This window comes from Carassius carassius, chromosome 36 (genome assembly GCF_963082965.1).
Source record: "Carassius carassius chromosome 36, fCarCar2.1, whole genome shotgun sequence".
Classification (NCBI taxonomy): domain Eukaryota; kingdom Metazoa; phylum Chordata; class Actinopteri; order Cypriniformes; family Cyprinidae; genus Carassius; species Carassius carassius.
The window spans coordinates 14,814,400-14,834,327 of NC_081790.1; the positions used below are offsets into that span (position 1 = coordinate 14,814,400).

At 47.6% G+C, this 19,928-nt stretch overlaps 2 protein-coding genes across 2 annotated transcripts; both read left to right on the forward strand.

Annotated features, from left to right (window-relative positions):
* The first annotated feature begins 2,727 nt into the window (after window positions 1-2,727).
* LOC132116720 (odorant receptor 131-2-like) lies at window positions 2,728-3,745 on the forward strand. Its single transcript, XM_059525591.1, has one exon. The coding sequence runs from the start codon at window positions 2,774-2,776 to the stop codon at window positions 3,743-3,745; it is 972 nt and encodes a 323-aa protein (XP_059381574.1). The 5' UTR covers window positions 2,728-2,773.
* Window positions 3,746-18,448: 14,703 nt separating this feature from the next.
* On the forward strand, window positions 18,449-19,420 carry LOC132116722 (odorant receptor 131-2-like). Its single transcript, XM_059525592.1, has one exon. The coding sequence runs from the start codon at window positions 18,449-18,451 to the stop codon at window positions 19,418-19,420; it is 972 nt and encodes a 323-aa protein (XP_059381575.1).
* Window positions 19,421-19,928: the final 508 nt, after the last annotated feature.

A 19,928-nucleotide genomic window follows, 5' to 3' on the forward strand; every position in this document is an offset into this window, starting at 1 on the left:
CCTGTTCCACCTTTCAACCCACAGATCTGCCTGCCTCACAGGGTCACACTACCATTCCAAAGCCTGCCACCTGATCCCTCTACCCAAACTACCCACTGCTCTTGAGACAAGAGTCCTCTACAACTACGTGTTCAGGTTTTACGACCTTCCTGAGGACGAGGTCTCTGATTGGGGCCCTCAGTTCACCTCTCGAGTATGGTCAGCTTTCTGCCAAAAACTCAAAATCAATGTCAGTCTCACCTCCGAGTATCACCCTCAGTTAAATGATCAGGTGGAACGCCTCAATCAAGAACTCACTCGATTCCTCCAAACATACTGCCATCGTAATCAGTCCGACTGGAGCACTATTCCCATGATCCAGGGAACCATCAGAACTTCCTGCCATCAATTCATGGCTGCAACGAAGCGAGGAGACATGGAATAAGGCTCATGTTCATCTCCAAAGAGCAGTTCATCAAACAAGGGAACTAGCTAATCGCCATTGGCGCACCAATCCCAACTATCAGCTGGGTCAATGGGTCTGGTTGTCCACTCAGGATCATCGACTCTGGTTACCTTGCAAGAATCTTAGTCCCAGGTACGTGGGTCCATTCAAAATTCTTAGACAAATAACTCCTGTTTTATTCTGTTTGACTCTGCCTTCCCATTATCATATCTCAAACACTTTTCATGTCTCTTTGCTCAATCCCTCTGGTGGTCTGAGAGGAGTGGAGGACCAGGAGGAGTCTGGTGACCAGATGGTTCCTCTCATAGATGGCGAGGAGGCGTACCAAGTTCGGGAGATTCTGTACTCTCTTCGCCAGGGCCAGTACTTAGTGGACTGGGAGGGGTATGGTCTGGAGGAACGGTCCTGGGTCAGTGCAGAAGATATATTCTGGATCCTTTTTTACCAAAAACTTTACAGAGACCACCCAGATACAATACCTCGGGGACCCCACGGAAGACTCTGGCGTTGTCTGCCTCTTTGCTTCTGGAGATGCTCACAGGGGAGGGACTCTGTCACAAATTCACTTCTCGCAATACAACATTCCTGAGACTGATCACCAGCACAGACTAGTTATGATTAATTATAAATATTTAGAAGATGAAAGTATTTACTTGGCATCTCCGTGTCAACTGTCTGTTAATTCTAAGAACATTCATTTCCTGGTTAATACAATGTTAGAATAAAATAAAATTGACATCAACGAAAAATCATTAGATTTCACAATAAGTCATGTTGGACTAATTTAAACACTTTCATGACATAATTTAAATACGTCATCATAACACATTAATTATACATGGCATATGCATTTAAAATAGTTTTGCCATTTATGCGCTCTTAAAGTATCATTTCTAATAAAATGAGTGAAAAAAAAATTATCAGGGGCACAAGGCAGAAACGACACAAAGAAGAGGAGCAGATAAATATCAATATAGAGATAAAAATCACTTGTTAACGACTGTGTATTAGACCGTGACGTTTATGTAGCATTTTGAAATAGCCTTTTTAGAACATCTTAACTGACAACACTGTTAGCTAGCTGGCTAACATGTAGAAATAAAATACAAAATGTAGCCTTTATTTTGTTGCCTTTGTTGTCTGTTAGACTAAAAGCATTTCATATTGCCCATATTTCCCTTTATTGTAATAATTACTTTTCACTGTGCATAGTCGTGGGAGTAGCTCATTTCAGGTCTCTTCAATAAGCTATTTTTTCAGATTAGGCACTTCAACATCTCCATTTATTTATTATCACAATTTATTTACTAATTTTAATACTCAGTATTTATGTTATGTTATGTTATGTTATGTTATGTTATGTTATGTTATGTTATATTATAGTAAAGTTTTGACAAATCTAGTGTAATCAGAGGTGTCTCTGGTTACCATGGAACCAAAGGCCCGTTGGCCTTCTTCAAGTGTTAGTTGGATTTCGGGGAATGGGTCCATAGACCCTTTGGTTAGATGATGGGGTGTTAGATTTAATTTGTTAAATATAACAAATAGTTGTGTGTCTGATTGGTCCAAATGCTACATCTGTCTGCCGCCTACCTCGACCCTGATCACAAACTTTGTTTATGAATCTGCCAAGTTTTCGTTGCATCTAACGCCAGTTACTGATTTATGCCTGTGCAATAATAAAGCTGCACATGAATCCTAACACCACTGTCTCCTCATTACACAACCAAGCCATTAACACAACCACATTGCATTTTTACATTTATTCCTCAAAATCAGTCTTCTGATAGATGTGGCAGTATTTATTGTCTGTGGCCCTATTGTAATGGACAACATACTTAGATTATACTTAGATTTGTAGGGTGGACTCGGCTATTTCTTTACTTTGATTTACATTATGAAATGTTGTCAGGATATTTTGAAATTCATGTACATTTTCAGTTCACTCTAATTGATTTGATGACAATGTAATTTTAATGAAGAATTTTGTATTAAATGACTTTCACTTTAAAATCCCACTCTACATAACTCTTAACCCCCACCCACAAACACTCTTTCCCCATCTCCCTCTTTCGTTCAATCCCTCTAAAACTTTTACAGCTATATAAGTTCACAATTGGGAGCAGGTAGATGTCTGACTCATTCACGACAGAAGGGCAACACATTTGTGTCTGAGGTCTGTTATGTCTTGCAAACTTTTAATTCCTCTCTAATTCATGAAACTGAAAGGTAGAAAAACGTTCAATGGGCAGGATCATGAGTTTAACTGCACGATTTATACTGTATGTTCTCATCAGTATTGTTTCTCTGTTTCTTGTCTTTCAGCTCATGGCAGAGTCCAATGGAACAATTGGGAATGTGCCTTTCATTCATGAGCAATTCTTTAAGCTGGATATTGATGCTGCTATCAGCACTGAAACTGCAGTGGCTGTGTTAACGTCTCTTTTCTTCTGTTTTGTAAACTGTGTGATGCTCTTTGCTTTAAAAAGCAAGCGCATATTCCAGGAGACACCACGCTACATTCTTTTTGGCCACATGCTTATGAATGACTCTATGCTTTTGCTGGTCACAACTATTATGTACATAGTAGTTCTCTGTTTTCTTCCAATACCAAAATCTATTTGCACTCTGTTAGTCTTTATCTCCTACTGTACTTTCTTTAACACTCCTCTGACACTCGCACTGATGTCTCTGGAGCGGTACATTGCAATCTGCTTCCCTCTGAGGCACTGCAACATCGCCACACCAAAAAGGACTGGAATCGCCATAGGAATCATCTGGTTTCTTAGTTCTATCAATATTATAGCTGACATTATTCTTGCTTTAAGTGTCAACCCCAATTATTTAGCAGATATTGCATTCTGCACACTAGAGAAATTGTTTATAGCCAAATGGCAGGTAGATAAATCTCAGGGGTTTGATGTTTTTTATTTCGTGTCTGTTGCAGTGATCATAATTTTCACATACATTAGCATTATGATGGCAGTCAAGTCTGTTTCCTCTGATAAAGATTCTGCCAAGAAAGCCCTCAAAACGGTGCTATTGCACTTGATTCAGCTGGGACTGTGTCTCACCTCTTTCCTGTATGCAACAATAGAGAGAACACTATACACAGTGATTGGAAGCGGCTCTTCACTCTTCATAAATCTGAGATATTTAAATTATCTTCTTGTTCTTATTCTGCCACGCTGCCTGAGTCCTCTGATCTATGGTATGAGAGATGAAGCTGTGTGGCCCTTATTTAAATATTTTTTCTGCTATTGTTCAGGCAAAGTAAAGCCCTCTGTTATCATACATTAATTGTATGGTATTTATATATATATATATATATATATATAATATTATTCATATAATATTGTTATATAAATACATAATTTGAAAAATAATTGGTAATGTTAAAAAAAGAAAAGAAAATAAAGAAATGATCAAATGTTGTACCCATGTGTGTTTGTTTGGCATAAGGACTGTGATTTTCAAATGTTCCAGAAGTACTGTGGACTAATGCTGTATGCAAATGCATTAAAGCTCACTCTAAAATATGACATGGTGATAAACAGGCTTTACAATTACATAATAATTAAACATGTTGATGCCCTCAAGCAATTAGCAAACTCGGAGATTAACTTATTTTATGCCAAATTTTTTAAGATTTTTAAAACTATCAATACTGTACACATATGTGCATAATTTAACATACCATTTATCATTTATATAAAAATTTTCTATTTATTTTTCATGCTTTCTTTTTTTTCATATTCCATCATACAGAACCAGTTGATGACAAGTTATAACATGCCTGGCAACACGATGTCTCTTGCAAAAGAAAAAAAAAAAAACGAATAATGAAAAGCAGGAGTGCCACATTCTATTTAATCTTCATAAAATGTATGCACACAGTCTATTTTATGCACTTGTACACTGTTAAAGTGAAACTCATTTAGAGTTTTCATATCTACAAACTACACACATTCATATATTAATAACCCACTCTTATCTGAGCTTTTGTTAGAAAACGTACTTGGTTACTAACGTAACCTCGGTTCTCTCTAGAAGAGGGAACGAGTACTGCGTCTTAGCTAAGACGCTACGGGAAAAGTCTCTTTTCACGAAATACTGAAGCAAAAAATCATCCTTAATTTTGAATTGTTGTAAAGCGCATTTGCAGCAGCACACAGCCATAGGCGAGACAGCTCGCTCGCTCATTGGCTGCTCTGCGGCAACTGCACAAGCCTATCGAGCGCAGGCTGATGCAACATCAGACCAATAAGACCTTCTTGCCACTTCCCGCCGAAATGGGTGTGGCCCAACCCTATAAAAGGAGCTCGAAAAGGCTGACTCACCTGATTTATTTCATCGCCGAATCGTACCAGAGTGAATCGTACGCACGGCAGAGAACGCAGTACTCGTTCCCTCTTCTAGAGAGAACCGAGGTTACGTTAGTAACCGAGTACGTTCTCTTACGAGAGTTCTCTCGTACTGCGTCTTAGCTAAGACGCTACGGGAACCCCATGTAAAGCGCCGTGCGCACAGGGATCACACACCAATAAACCTGGAAGCAATGCCCAGGATTTACAGTGCACAGTCACCCTAGGGACTCACAGAGAGCCCAGGACAAGACGGGGGGGAAGACCCTCCGTCCCATATCTAGCAGCGCCCGTAGATGCGGCAATATGACATCACACAGTCGAGGCAAGGCCTGACCAATGTGGCAATGCGGGTCTTACGCAATACTGTCCATATAACAGTCGGCAGCGCATAACGCTCACGATCTCAGAGTTCAAATCAGGGCCCTGATTCGACTATACCGACAGCAACCTTGCTTGCAAGGCGGGAACCTCCAGGTTATAGAACCTGATAAATGTAGACGGCGAGGCCCAACCTGCCGCCATACATATATCCTGCAAGGAGATCCCAGTAGACCACGCCCACGACGAGGCGACGCCTCTTGTGGAGTGTGCTCTGACGCCCAGTGGGCACTGAAGGCCCCTGGAAGCATAAGCTAAAGCTATGGCGTCAACTATCCATCTGGATAGGCTCTGTCTCGAAACAGCCATTTCTTTGGAACGTCCACTCAACAAGACAAACAGCTGCTCAGTCCGTCTAAAGACAGCGGAGTGAGACACATAAGCTCTTAAAGCCCTAACAGGGCAAAGAAGACTTGAGTCTCCATCCTCCCCTGACACCGACAGGGCAATAACCTGAGCCCGAAACGGCGTGTTGAGGGATTTCGGCACATAACCGTGCCTAGGTTTGAGTATGACCCTTGAGTCATTAGGCCCAAACTCCAAGCACGACGGGCTCACCGAGAGCACGTGCAGGTCACCCACACGCTTCACTGAAGCGAGAGCCAACAAGAACACTGTCTTGAACGACAGATGCTTGAGGCTAATCGTTAGGATAGGCTCGAAAGGGGAATCTTTCATGGCCTCCAAAACCGTCGCGAGGTCCCATACAGGGACTGACAGAGGTCTGGGAGGATTCAGCCTCCTAGCTCCTCTAAGGAAGCGGATGACCAAATCGTTCCTTCCTATTGACTGACCGAGCGCTGTCTCAGAAAACGCTGCGATAGCCGCCACGTATACTTTGAGCGTGGAGGGGGCTCTGCCCTTATCCAACAGCTCCTGTAGGAAGGAGAGAACCTCCGTCACCTCACAACTAAGGGGTGAACATTCCCGAGCTGTGCACCAGCTGGAGAACACCGACCACTTCGAGGCATACAGCCGTCGTGTCGACGGAGCTCTAGCCTGAGTGATGGTATTTAGCACTCCCACTGAGAGATCAGCGGGTAACCGTTGAGCGCCCACACATGTAGGGACCACAACTCCGGGTGAGGGTGCCAAATCGAGCCCCCGGCCTGCGAGAGGAGATCCCTCCTCAACGACACCGGCCACGGGGCAGTGACTGCTAACTGCATCAAATCTGGAAACCATGGTTGGTTCTTCCAAAGTGGTGTTACAAGCAGTATTGAGCATCTCGTTTCCCTCACCCGTTCTATCACCTGCGGAAGGAGGGAGACGGGGGGAAAAGCATAAAGCGGGCAACACGGCCATCTCCGTGACAGCGCGCTTACGTTCTTGGATAAGAACGCGGGGCAGTGAGCGTTTTCGTGGGACGCGAAGAGGACCACTTCCGCCCTGCCAAATCTCTCCCACAACAGCTGGACTGTTTGTGGGTATAGAGACCATTCGCCCATGGGAATGTTGTTTCTGGACAGCCTGTCTGGACCCAGATTCTGTAGCCCAGGCACATGAACTGCCCTCAGCGAGCGCAAGTTGCGCTGAGCCCAAACCAGGAGGCGTTCCACCAACCTGTACAGGTTTCGGGACCCGAGACCGCCCTGGCGATTTATGTAGGACACCACAGACATGTTGTCCGAACGGACTAAGACGTGGTGGCCCTTGATTTGGGGACAAAAACGCGTCAGCACGTTCTCCACTGCCAGCATTTCCAGACAGTCGATATGTTGGAGCTTTTCCCGTTCTGACCACAGGCCAAAGGACGGTCTGCCCTCGAACAGCGCTCCCTATCCCGAAGTGGAGGCGTCCGTCGACACCATCTTCACTTTCGAGGAAGTCCCCAGGCTTACACCTGATTGGTACCAGTTGTTCGCTGTCCAGGGTTTCAGGGCTGTAACGCAGCTCTGATTGACACTGAGACGCAGCCGACCGGATATCCATGCTCTCAGCCAGAACTGCAGGGGGCGCATGCGGAGCAGGCCCAACTGAAGAACTGGTGATGCTGAGGCCATGAGACCTAGCATCCTCTGAAATTCTCTGAGCGAGATGGTCGCGCCGCAGTGGAGAGAACTCGCTGCGCGCTGAATGCCCAACGCGCGCTGTGGAGACAGCCGCGCCATCATGGAGCGTGAGTCCAGAGCTATATCCAAAACCAGTATCGTCTGACTGGGGTTCAGCGAACCCTTCGTCTAGTTGACACTGAGACCAAGTTTCTCGAGGTGATCGAGTAAAATGGCCCTGTGCTCCACGAGCTCTGATCGTGACTGAGCCGGAATCAGCCAGTCGTCCAAATAGCTCAGCACTCGCATGCCTCTGAGTCTGAGAGGAGCGAGCGCTGCGTCCATGCACTTCGTAAACGTACGAGGAACCATGGACAAGCCGAACGGCAGGACTGTATACTGGTATGTCTGGCCCTCGAAGGCAAATCTCAAGTATCGCCTGAGACATGACGCTATCTGTATTTGAAAATACACGTCCTTCAGATCTATCGACATGAACCAGTCTCCTCTGCGAATATGCGCGAGGAGTCTCCTGGTTGTAGGCATTTTGAAACTGCGTCTCGCCAATGCTTTGTTCAGCTGTCTTAGATCCAGTATGGGTCTGAGACCCCCGTCTTTCTTGGGCACCAGAAAGTATTCGCTGTACAGCCCCCCTTCGCTTTGAGCTTGAGATACAGGCTCCACAGCCCCTCTGCTCAACAGTTTTGACATTTCGGCTCGAAGTAGGTGCGCTACTTCTGTTTTGACCGTAGTTTCGACGCGCGCTAAAAGGCACGGAGGGCGTCGAAAAAAACTGTAGCAAGTAGCCTCCCTTTATAATGTCTAGCACCCAATCCGAAACCCTTGGAAGCGCTGACCATGCGTCTGCATGAATGGCTAGGGGTTGGATGGATGCGAAGCGCGCTCTGTTGGCTGGGCAACGGCAGCGCTTCTATGTGCTCTAACATGGGCGTTAAGCCTGTGACATTTGAGGCAGGGAGCGCGCTGATCACAGCGGGCAGATCGCTCGTCCTCGACCCCTCCACGGTGCTTAACCGAGTGAGGGAGGGCTGAGCGGGTCCCGTGGGACTCGTGCTGTCTGTGAGTAATTGTGGGCTGTAAGCGCGCACATTTACTGCTTTAGACTCGCTGTCTGCCTGGGCAGAACGAACGTGCACGGGTTTCGTTTTTACAGAAACCACATGACGTGTGACATAGTGTTTGTGGGCACTGAAGAGTGGGCACGTTTACTATGTAGTGCGCGCGATCGACTTTGAGTCGCTTTTATGGGCGTGAGCCCTGTGTGAAGGGCTGTGCTTATATGTGGAGATGGGCACTGAGCAGTGGGCATCGTCACTACATTTATAGCACCATCGGCCGTGGCCGGGACACCAGAAATTACACCTTTTCTGGAAATATCTGGGTAGCCATGATAACGTTTTTTTGCGTGCAGGCAAGCGGGCAACCGTACAGGCTTGCGCATTGCAAAAGACGCTGAGACAGTCACAATCCCTGGAACTGAAACAGCGGCGCGCTTGGGTGAGAGTTTGGCTGCGGCGACTCGTACACTGGCGCTTTCCTAGGAATGCTAGGATGGCTTCGGGGCTTCCGGCCTCACCGTAATCCTCTGCCGTGGTCCCCGCGATGCGGGGTTGGTTCTGAAAAAGCAATTATACCTTTTTAATTCTGACAACCATGTTATTAACTTGTCATGTGGTAGGAAAAAAGTTGGCACTCTAGGTGTTCCAATAAGCCACTTTGAAACTCTCCTGATGTTTTGTTTTTTATTTTTTAATTATACGTTATAAACAGAAATGTGATATTTGAAATCTACTGAAATATTTTGGACATGGAGTGGTGTTTCTTCAGACACACCTGGGAACTAATTAAACCATACACGGGAGACAGAAACTGGGTCACGGGGCAAAAACACACAAAGAGTCCAGGGGTGTGACATTACTCCCTCCTACCGGTAGGTGCATCCTCGCATCGTAGAAACAACAGAGGGGAGGAGGAATGGGTGGGAACTTGGGAGGAGGTTCTGGAGGAGGACAGATTCCCAGGAGGGGGCCAGCAGACAGGGACCACGGAGGAAAGAGCCAGGGAGGAGACGATGGAGGGAGGAGCCAGGAGGGATCTGGAGCAGGAGGAGCCCAGCAGGACCCAGGCCACAGCCATAATGGCCCAAGGTGGAGCCGAAGGTGGGAGGACCCATGGAGGAGGAATGGCCGCCGACTCAAGGGGGCCGACCCACAGCAGCGGAGCAGGTGGAGGAGAAGCCCGAGGTGGAGATGGAGAGCCAAAGAGCCAGGGTGATGGGGAGGATCCGGAGGTCCTAGGTGGAACTGATGGCTCTGGTGACCGACCCAGAGATGTGGATCCAGAAGGCTGCGATGGAGCCAGAGCGACAGAGGGCTGAGGTGGAGCCGAGGGGATGAAGGAGCCTGACGGAGCCAGAGGGGTGGAGAGACGAGGCGAATGCCAGAGGAGTGGAGTCCTGAGGCCTAAGATGGTCAACACCAGACCAAGGTGGAGCTGGAAGGACGAGGGAGCCAGGTGGAGCTTGTGGCTGCCTTGCCACGGCAAAGAGGAGGGAGCTAGGAGCCATGGTGGAGCCACAGATGGTGGGCTGATGACGAGCAGAGGGGCTGCCAGATGACAGCGGTGGAGGAGTCAGGAAGGGGTGGAAGGCCAGGCATTTTGGAGGATTCTTTATAGGAATGAGCACTGGAGTGAGCTCTGGGGCTGGAGCCCTTCCTGGGCTTAACTAGGGATCAGGAGCCCACCCGGAGTGGACCTCCATGGGGCAGATGGTGAGAGGCGACCTCACCAGAGTCCACTCCACAAATGTGGCAAATTCCTCCTGAGGACCATCTTCGGACGACACCTCTCTGCACACAGTTTTGAGGCTTGCATTATAGAATGCACCTAGTCTGGGTAGGTGGTGAGATGGGCTAGCAACAGGAACTACCTTGTATGGTCCTCAAGAGAACATCCTTTCTACTCCAGCAAGAGGAGGAATTCAGGGTGACGGAGGGGATCCATGGACACAACACTACAGAAAAAAAAAACAAAAAAAAAAATGGAAAACCGGAAAATAAACAGAGGGGAGAGACGTAATTTAAACTTTTTTAGGTCGGGTCTTCTGTCACGATACTGTGCCAGAAGGAACACGGAGCTGACGAGAAGCGAAATAAGACTCTTTATTAATCCAACACATGGCATATCCAACATAGAACACTGGAGGAAGACACACGTATGTAACTGGTAGACCCGACAAAAACAGACTGAAAGGACATGGCTTATAAAGACAAGATAATTGGGGAAACAAAGGTGCATGGAATAACTAAATTAACAGAGACATGGAATACATGTGGAGGGGAAACTAGACACACCTGGGGACTAATTAAACCATACAGGGGAGACAAAAATTGGGTCACAGGGGCAAAAACAAACATAAAGAGTCCAGGGTTTTGAAAAAAATATAATCTAGCATTCAAAAGATTAAATAATTAAGTTTAAGTATGTCATTTTCCACTGCATGTATGCACAGAATTGAAATGATAGGTATGGGTATGCTAATTAGACAAACTACCTAGCTAACTAGCTGGCAAACATGTTCAAATAAAAAACAAAATGTAGCCTTTATTTTGTTGCCTTTGTTGTCTGTTAGACTACTTGAGGCATTTCATAATGCTCATATTTCCCTTTATTGTAATAAGTACTTTTCACTGTGCATAGTTGTGTTGTGGGAGTAGCTCATGTCAGGTCTCTTCAATGAGCTATTTTATCAGATTCACTCATAAAATACCTATAGGCGCTTCAAAATCTCGATTTATTTATTATCACAATTTATTTACTACTTATTTATATTAATAGTTATCAGTATTTATGTTATGTTATATTATAGTAAGCTTTGAAAAATCTGCATTTTCAGATTTGATTTATTGGGGAGTGGGGGGGGGGCGTAAATTTAAAATCTTGCCTAGGGCACCAACAGAGCCTGCGTCGGCCCTGCTAGTGATCTATCATAAGCTTGCATAAAACGTACTCGGTTACTAAACGTAACCTCGGTTCTCTCTAGAAGAGCGAACCGAGTACTGCGTCTTACGCTACGGGAAAAGTCTCTTTTCACGAAATACTGAAGCAAAAAATTATCCTTAATTTTGTATTTTTGTAAAGCGCATTTGCAGCAGTACACAGCCATAGGCGAGACGGCTCGTTCGCTCATTGGCTTGTTCTGCGGCAACTGCACAAGCCTATCGAGCGCAGGCTGATGCAACATCAGACCAATAAGCCCTTCTTGCCACTTCCCGCTGAAACGGGTGTGCCCAACCTATAAAAGGAGCTCGAAAAGGCTGACTCACCTGATTTATTTCATCGCCGAAGCGAACCAGAGTGAATCGTACGCACGGCAGAGAACGCAGTACTCGTTCGCTCTTCTAGAGAGAACCGAGGTTACGTTTAGTAACCGAGTACGTTCTCTTACAAGAGCTCTCTCGTACTGCGTCTTAGCTAAGACGCTACGGGAACTCAATGTAAAACGCCGTGCACGCAGGGATCACACACCAATAAACCTGAAGCAACGCCCAGGATTTACAGTGCACAGTCACCTGAGGGACTCACAGAGAGTCCAGGACAGGAAGGGGGGAAGCCCTCCGTCCCATATCTAGCAACATCCGTAGATGCGGCAATATGATATCACACAGCCGAGGCAAGGCCTGACCAATGTGGCAATGCGGGTCTTACGGAATACTGCCCATATAACAGTCGGCAGCGCATAACGCTCACGAACTCAGAATTCCCCTCAGGGCCCTGATTCGACTATACCGACAGCAGCCTTGCTTGCAAGGCGGGAACCTCCAGGATATAGAACCTGATAAATGTAGACGGCGAGGCCCAACCTGCCGCCATACATATATCCTGCAAGGAGATCCGAGTAGACCACGCCCACGACGAGGCGACGCCCCTTGTGAAGTGTGCTCTGACGCCCAGCGGGCACTGAAGGCCCCTGGAAGCGTAAGCTAACGCTATGGCGTCAACTATCCATCTGGATAGAGTCTGTCTCGAAACAGCCATTCTCTTGGAACGTCCACCGAACGAGACAAACAGCTGCGCCGTCTGCTGAAAAGCAGCAGAGCGAGACACATAAGCTCTTAAAATCCTGACAGGGCAAAGAAGGCTCGAGTCTCTATCCTCTCCTGACACCAGCAGGGCAGACAGGGCAATAACCTAAGCCCGAAACGACGTGTTGAGGGATTTCGGCACATAACCGTGCCTAGGTTTGAGTATGACCTTTGAGTCATTAGGCCCAAACTCCAAGCACGACTGGCTCACCGAGAGCGCGTGCAGATCACCCACACGCTTCACTGAAGCGAGAGCCAACAAGAATACTGTCTTGAACGACAGGTGCTGAAGGCTAACTGATTGGATAGGCTCAAAAGGGGGACCCTTCATGGCCTCCAAAACCCCCGCGATAGGGACTGACGGAGGTCTGGGAGGATTCAGCCTCCTAGCTCCTCTAAGGAACCGGATGACCAAATCATTCCTTCCTATTGACTGACCGAACGCTGTTTCAGAAAACGCTGCGATGGCCGCCACATAAACTTTGAGCATGGATGGGGCTCTGCCCTTATCCAACAGCTCCTGTAGGAAGGAGAGAACCTCCGTCACCTCACAACTAAGGGGTGAACATCCTCGAGCTGTGCACCAGCTGGAGAACACTGACCACTTCGAGGCATACAGACGTCGTGACGACGGAGCTCTAGCCTGAGTGATGGTATTTAGCACTCCCACTGCGAGATCAGCGGGTAACCGTTGAGTGCCCACACATGCAGGGACCACAACTCCGGTTGAGGGTGCCAAATCGAACCCCTGGCCTGCGAGAGGAGGTCCCTCCTCAACGGTACTGGCCACGGGGCGACATCTGCTAACTGCATCAAATCTGGGAACCATGGTTGGTTCTTCCAAAGAGGTGCTACAAGCAGTATTGAACATCTCGTTTCTCTCACCCGTTCTATCACCTGCGGAAGGAGGGAGACAGGGAGGGAAAGCATAAAGCGGGCAGCACAGCCATTTCCGTGACAGCGCGCTTTCGTTCTTGGAAAAGAACGCGGGGCAGTGAGTGTTTTCGTGGGATGGCGATTTATGTAGGACACCACAGACATGTTGTCCGAACGGACCAAGACGTGGTGGTCCTTGATTTGGGGACAAAAGCGCATCAGCGCGTTCTCCACTGCCAGCATTTCCAGACAGTTGATATGATGGAGCTTTTCCCGTTCTGACCACAGGCCAAAAGACGGTCTGCCCTTGAGCAGTGCTCCCCATCCCAAAGTGGAGGCATCCGTCGACACCATCTTCACATTCGGGGAAGTCCCCAGGCTTACACCTGATCGGTACCAGCCGTTTGCTGTCCAGGGTGTCAGGGCTGTGACACAGCTCTGATTGACCTTGAGACGCAGCCGGCCAGACACCCACGCTCTGCGCGGCACCCGCGCCTTCAGCCAGAGCTGCAGGGGGCGCATGCGGAGCAGGCCCAGCTGCAGAGCCGGAGATGCTGAGTCCATGAGGCCCAACATCTTCTGACAGTGCTTGAGCGACACGGTCGCGGCCCAGCAGAAAAAACTCACTGCGCGCTGAATGCCCAACCCGCGCTGTGGTGACAGCCGCGCCGTCATTGAACACGAGTTCAGAACTATCCCCAAAAACAGAATCGTCTGACTGGGGTTTAGCAAACTCTTCGCCCAATTGACACTGAGACCGAGCTTCTCGAGGTGATCGAGTAAAACGGCCCTGTGCTCCACGAGCTCCGCTCGTGATTGAGCCAGAACCAGCCAGTCGTCCAAATAATTCAGTCTGAGAGGAGCGATCCATCCATGCACCTTGTAAACGTATGAGGAGCCACGGACAGGCCGAACGGCAGGACTGTAAACTGGTATGCCTGGCCCTCGAAGGCGAATCTCAAATATCGCCTGTGATTTGACGCTATCTGTATTTGAAAATACAGGTCCTTCTATAGGTCCTTCAGATCTATTGACATGAACCAGTCCCCTCTGCGAACCTGCGTGAGGAGCTTCCTGGTCGTGAGCATTTTTAAACTGCGTTTCATCAATGCCTTGTTCAGCTGTCTTAGATCCAGTATGGGCCTGAGACCCCCGTCTCTCTTGGGCACCAGAAAGTATCTGCTGTACAGCCCCCCTTTGCTTTGAGCTCGAGACACAGGCTCTACAGCCCCTTTGCTCAACAGTTTTGATATCTCGGCCCGAAGTATGTGTGCTACTTCTGCTTTGACCGTAGTTTCGGCGCGTGCTAAAAAGCACGGAGGGCGTCGACAAAACTGTAGCGAGTAGCCTCTCTTTATAATGCCTAGCACCCGATCCGAAACCCCTGGAAGTGCTGACCATGCATCTGCATGAATGGCTAAGGGCTGGATGCGAAGCGCGTTCTGTTGACTGGGCAACGGCGGCGCTCGAGTGTGCTGCGCATCTGAGGCGGGGAGCGCGCTGATCACAGCGGGCAGATCGCTCCTCCTCGACCCCGTCCCGGCGCTTAACCGACTGGGGGAGGGCTGAGCGGGTCCCGTGGGACTCGTGATGTCTGTGAGTAACCGTGGGCTGCATGTGTGCACATTTACCACTTTCAACTTGCTGTCTGCCTGTGCAGAGCATACGTGCACAGGCCTCGTTTTTACAGAAGCCACGCGACCGATCTGTGTCGATCTTATGTGCGCGAGCCCTGTGTGCAGGGCTGTGCTTACATGTGGAGATGGGCACTGTGGAGTGGGCATCGTCACTACATTTATAGCACCATTGGCCGTGGCCGGACGAACGTGCATGGGTTTCGTTTTTACATAAACCACATGACGCGTGTGACATAGTAATTGTGGGCACTGAGGGGTGGGCACGTTTACTATGCAGTGCGCGCGATCGACCTGAGTCGCTTTTATGGGCGCGGGCCCTGTGTGCAGGGCTGTGCTTACATGTGGAGATGGGCACTGAGGACTGGGCATCGTCACTACATTTATAGCACCATCGGCCGTGGCCGGAACACCAGAAATAACACTTTTTTCGTGAAACATCTGGGTAGCCGTGATAACGGCTTTTGTGTGCAGGCAAGCGGGCACTCGTGCAGGCTTGCACATTGCAGAAGACGCTGAGGCAGTCACAATTCTTGGAACTGCAACAGCGGCGCGCTTGGGTGAGAGCTCGGCCGCAGCGGAACTCGTACACCGGCGCTTTCCTAGCAGTGCTAGGACGTTTTCGGGGCTTCCGGCTTCACCGCAATCCTCTGCCGCGGCTCCCGCGGCGTGGGGCGACGGCTTGAAGAGCGAGAACGGGGTCCCGAGCTGCGTTGCTGACGCTGTCGCGATGACGCAGCTGGAGGCGGTGGGCGTGACTGAGAGCTCTGTGGGGCCGGTCTAGAGCGGCTAGTTGCAGAACCGGAGCGCTTCGGCAAGAAGTGCTTGAACGCCTGCGAAGCTTTCTGGTCCTCGGCGAATCTCTCAACAAACTCGTTGGTAGATGATCCGAAGAGACCAGCAGGAGTCAGCGGCGCGTCAGGGAACGCAGCGCGCTCAGACTCCTTGATGTCAGAAAGCATCAGCCACGAATGCCTCTCAGCCACCGTAGCGGAAGCCATAACACATCCCATGGCCTGTGCAGCGGACTTAGCAGCGCGGAGGGAGAGATCCGAAGCACTGCTCAGATCCGCAAGACAGATTGCTTCAGGTCCCATCTCATCCAGCTTGCGGAGGAGATCGCCCTGGAAAATCTGCAGCGTGGCCATGGTGTGCAGCGCAGACGCAGCCTGCCCAGCAGCAGAGAAGATCCGTGCAAGCAGCGATGACATCATGCGGCAGGCTTTGGATGGCAACGCCGCCTTAGTCCGCCGTCCAGCAGAGGGCGGGCAAAGGTGCGCTCCTATAGCCTGTTCCACCGGCGGAAGTGACAGGTAGCCTCTGTTTTTAGCACCGTCCAGTGTGGAGAATGCTGGTGAAACAGATGAACGGACTCTCGCCGAAAATGGAGCGTTCCAAGCTTTCGCCACTTCTTCGTGAAGCTCAGGAAGAAAGGGGGCGTGCTTTGAGCTTGGAGAAAAACGCTCATCCGGGAGAAAGCTACCATCCAGCCGGGAACGAGAAGGGGGCGCTGGTGCAGACCACTCGAGGCCGAGGCTCGCCGCGGCCAGCGCGAGCACTCGCATCAGCTCCTTATCGATATCCGCCCGTCTGCTGGGCCTCTGAGCAGAGGGCGCGAGATCCACGGAGCCAACCCTCACTGCCCAAAGCAAGCAGAGAGCAGGTGTCCTCTTCCTCCGACACGGGCCTGAGATCCACTTCCTCAGATGACGTGTCGGCAGACAGCGGACGCTGACCATCGGGAAGCGATGCAGGGGAGGCCGGCGAAGCGGAGGGAACCGGCGAGCTCGGCAGAGCTGGAGGCGGTTCTGGTAGACGCTGCGAGCGGCGCTTCTTACGGCGCTGCGGTTCGAGAAGAACGCCCGGCGAGTCCTCAGAGTCACCATAGGCATTAGCTCGCAATGAGGGCATCCGCCGTCAGCGAGCGCGAGCGCTGCATGGTCCTCACCCAGGCAGGAGACGCAGATGACGTGACGATCTCCTTCGCTGAGCGGGGCTCTGCACGAGCCGCAAGAGGGCATCTTTAAAAAAACGCAGCTCTTTTTGTGAGTGTGCGTCGCAGGGCGAACACACACAGGATATAAAGATGTAAGGATACAAAGGATATAGGCGCCGGACAGCGCAGCAGGAACGGCAGTGGAAGGCGGCGTGGCCAGCAGCTTCAGAATGGCTCGTCCCGCTGATATGCTTCTCAGACGGCGCTTGCTTCCTCCGTGATCCAGCGATGCGTGAGCTTCGCTGAAGAGATGAAAAATCAGGTGAGTCAGCCTTTTCGAGCTCCTTTTATAGGTTGGGCCACACCCGTTTCGGCGGGAAGTGGCAAGAAGGGCGCGAAGCGCAGAAAAGCCAATGAAAAAGCTGGGCATATTTTGAAATTCATGTAAATTTTCAGTTAACTCTAATTGATTTGAGGACAATGTAATTTTAATAAAGAATTTTGTATTAAATTACTCTCACTTTAAAATCCCACTCTATGTAACTCTTAAAGGCAGGGTAGGTAAAAAATTTATAAAAAACTTTTTTTCCAAATTTGTTTAAACTTTATTTATATATCAATACATAATTAAAATGTAAGTACTCTGAAAAAGAAAGTATAAAAATTGAGTGTCTGTAGACCTCTCACGACTGTTTTAAAGACAGCTCATTATTTCCATTCACTCCACCCCCTCCCTTCTGGGCTCCTTCCAAAGCCTCTACTATGGCTCGCTAAGTAATGTAATGTTAGCTATATTACGCAGCTACGTGTGCTAATGACACACGCCTCATGAAAAAATAAACAAAAAAATATGTATGATCAAAATACAAAAAGAAACATTTACCTGTCCAGCAGAAATAAATCCATCAAGGAGTCACTTTTCAGCCCCTTGAGTTCCCTCAGTTCTCGCCATCGCTGGAAAGCCACACCGATATTAACTCGTGTTTTATTTCTTTGTTTATCCAAAGACTTTTTGTTCATTGCCTTTTCTTGTACTGTTACTGTCTTCCTTTTTTTGCCTGGTTTGCCTTCACTAACTGCATAGGCCGGTACTGTGAATTTTGCTTGCTGTTTCTCTGCCATTGTTTTGGTATTCCTAGGATCCGTGACTCTTGAATTCCTCAAATCAAACGTGCGCGCGCAAGTGGGCAGGTCATGTGTGGCAAAAGGGTGGTTGCCATGGTTGCGAGAGAGTGACAGTCACCTAAGCCAATCCTATGTTTCGTCCTGAATGGAAATAATGAGCTGTGTTTAATACAGATTAAACGGTCTAGAGTCAAACGATTTTTATACTCTTTTTATCAGAGTACTTACATTTTAATTATGCATTAATATATATAGAAAGTTTAAACAAATTTGGAAGAAAGTTGTTTATAAATTTTTTACCTACCCTGCCTTTAACCCGCACCCACAAACACTCTTTCCCCATCTCCCTCTTTCGTTCAATCCCTCTAGAACTTTTACAGCTATATAAGTTCAGAATCGAGAGCAGGTAGAAGGCTGATGGGCAGAAGGGCAACACGTTTGTGTCTGAGGTCTTGCAAACTTTTAATTGCTCTCTAATTCATGAAACTGAAAGGTAGAAAACATTCATTGGGCAGGATCACGAGTCTAACTGCATGATTTATACTGTATGTTCTCATCAGTATAGTTTCTCCGTTTCTTGTCTTTCAGCTCATGGCGGATTCCAATGGCACAATTGGGGATGCGTCTTTCCTTCATCCACAAGTCTTTAAGCTGGATATGGATGCTGCTACCAGCACTGAAACTGCAGTGGCTGTGTTAACATCTCTTTTCTTCTGTTTTGTAAACTGTGTGATGCTCTTTGCTTTAAAAAGCAAGCGCATATTCCAGGAGACGCCTCGCTACATTCTTTTTGGCCACATGCTTATGAATGACTCTGTGCTTTTGCTGGTCACAACTATTATGTACACAGTAGCTCTCTGTTTTCTTCCAATACCAAAATCTATTTGCACTCTGTTAGTCTTTATATCATACTGTACTTTCTTTAACACTCCTCTGACACTAGCACTGATGTCTCTGGAGCGGTACATTGCAATCTGCTTCCCTCTGAGGCACTGCAACATCGCCACACCAAAAAGGACTGGAATCGCCATAGGAATCATCTGGTTTCTTAGTTCTATCAATATTATAGCTGACATTATTCTTGCTTTAAGTTTCAACCCCAATTATTTAGCAGATATTGCATTCTGCACACTAGAGAAATTGTTTATAGCCAAATGGCAGATAGATAAATCTCAAGGATTTGATGTTCTTTATTTCGTGTCTGTTGCAGTGATCATAATTTTCACATACATTAGCATTATGATGGCAGTCAAGTCTGTTTCCTCTGATAAAGATTCCGCTAAGAAAGCCCTCAAAACGGTGCTATTGCACTTGATTCAGCTGGGACTGTGTCTCACCTCTTTCCTGTATGCAACAATAGAGAGAACACTATACACAGTGATTGGAAGCGGCTCTTCACTCTTCATAAATCTGAGATATTTAAATTATCTTCTTGTTCTTATTCTGCCACGCTGCCTGAGTCCTCTGATCTATGGTATGAGAGATGAAGCTGTGTGGCCCTTATTTAAATATTTTTTCTGCTATTGTTCAGGCAAAGTAAAGCCCTCTGTTATCATACATTAATTGTATGGTATTTATATATATATATATATATATATATAATATTATTCATATAATATTGTTATATAAATACATAATTTGAAAAATAATTGGTAATGTTAAAAAAAGAAAAGAAAATAAAGAAATGATCAAATGTTGTACCCATGTGTGTTTGTTTGGCATAAGGACTGTGATTTTCAAATGTTCCAGAAGTACTGTGGACTAATGCTGTATGCAAATGCATTAAAGCTCACTCTAAAATATGACATGGTGATAAACAGGCTTTACAATTACATAATAATTAAACATGTTGATGCCCTCAAGCAATTAGCAAACTCGGAGATTAACTTATTTTATGCCAAATTTTTTAAGATTTTTAAAACTATCAATACTGTACACATATGTGCATAATTTAACATACCATTTATCATTTATATAAAAATTTTCTATTTATTTTTCATGCTTTCTTTTTTTTCATATTCCATCATACAGAACCAGTTGATGACAAGTTATAACATGCCTGGCAACACGA

Excerpts from the sequence above, each read along its gene's own strand:
- LOC132116720 (XM_059525591.1), top strand. The coding sequence starts at position 2,774 with ATGGCAGAGTCCAATGGAACAATTGGGAATGTGCCTTTCATTCATGAG.
- LOC132116722 (XM_059525592.1), top strand. The coding sequence starts at position 18,449 with ATGGCGGATTCCAATGGCACAATTGGGGATGCGTCTTTCCTTCATCCA.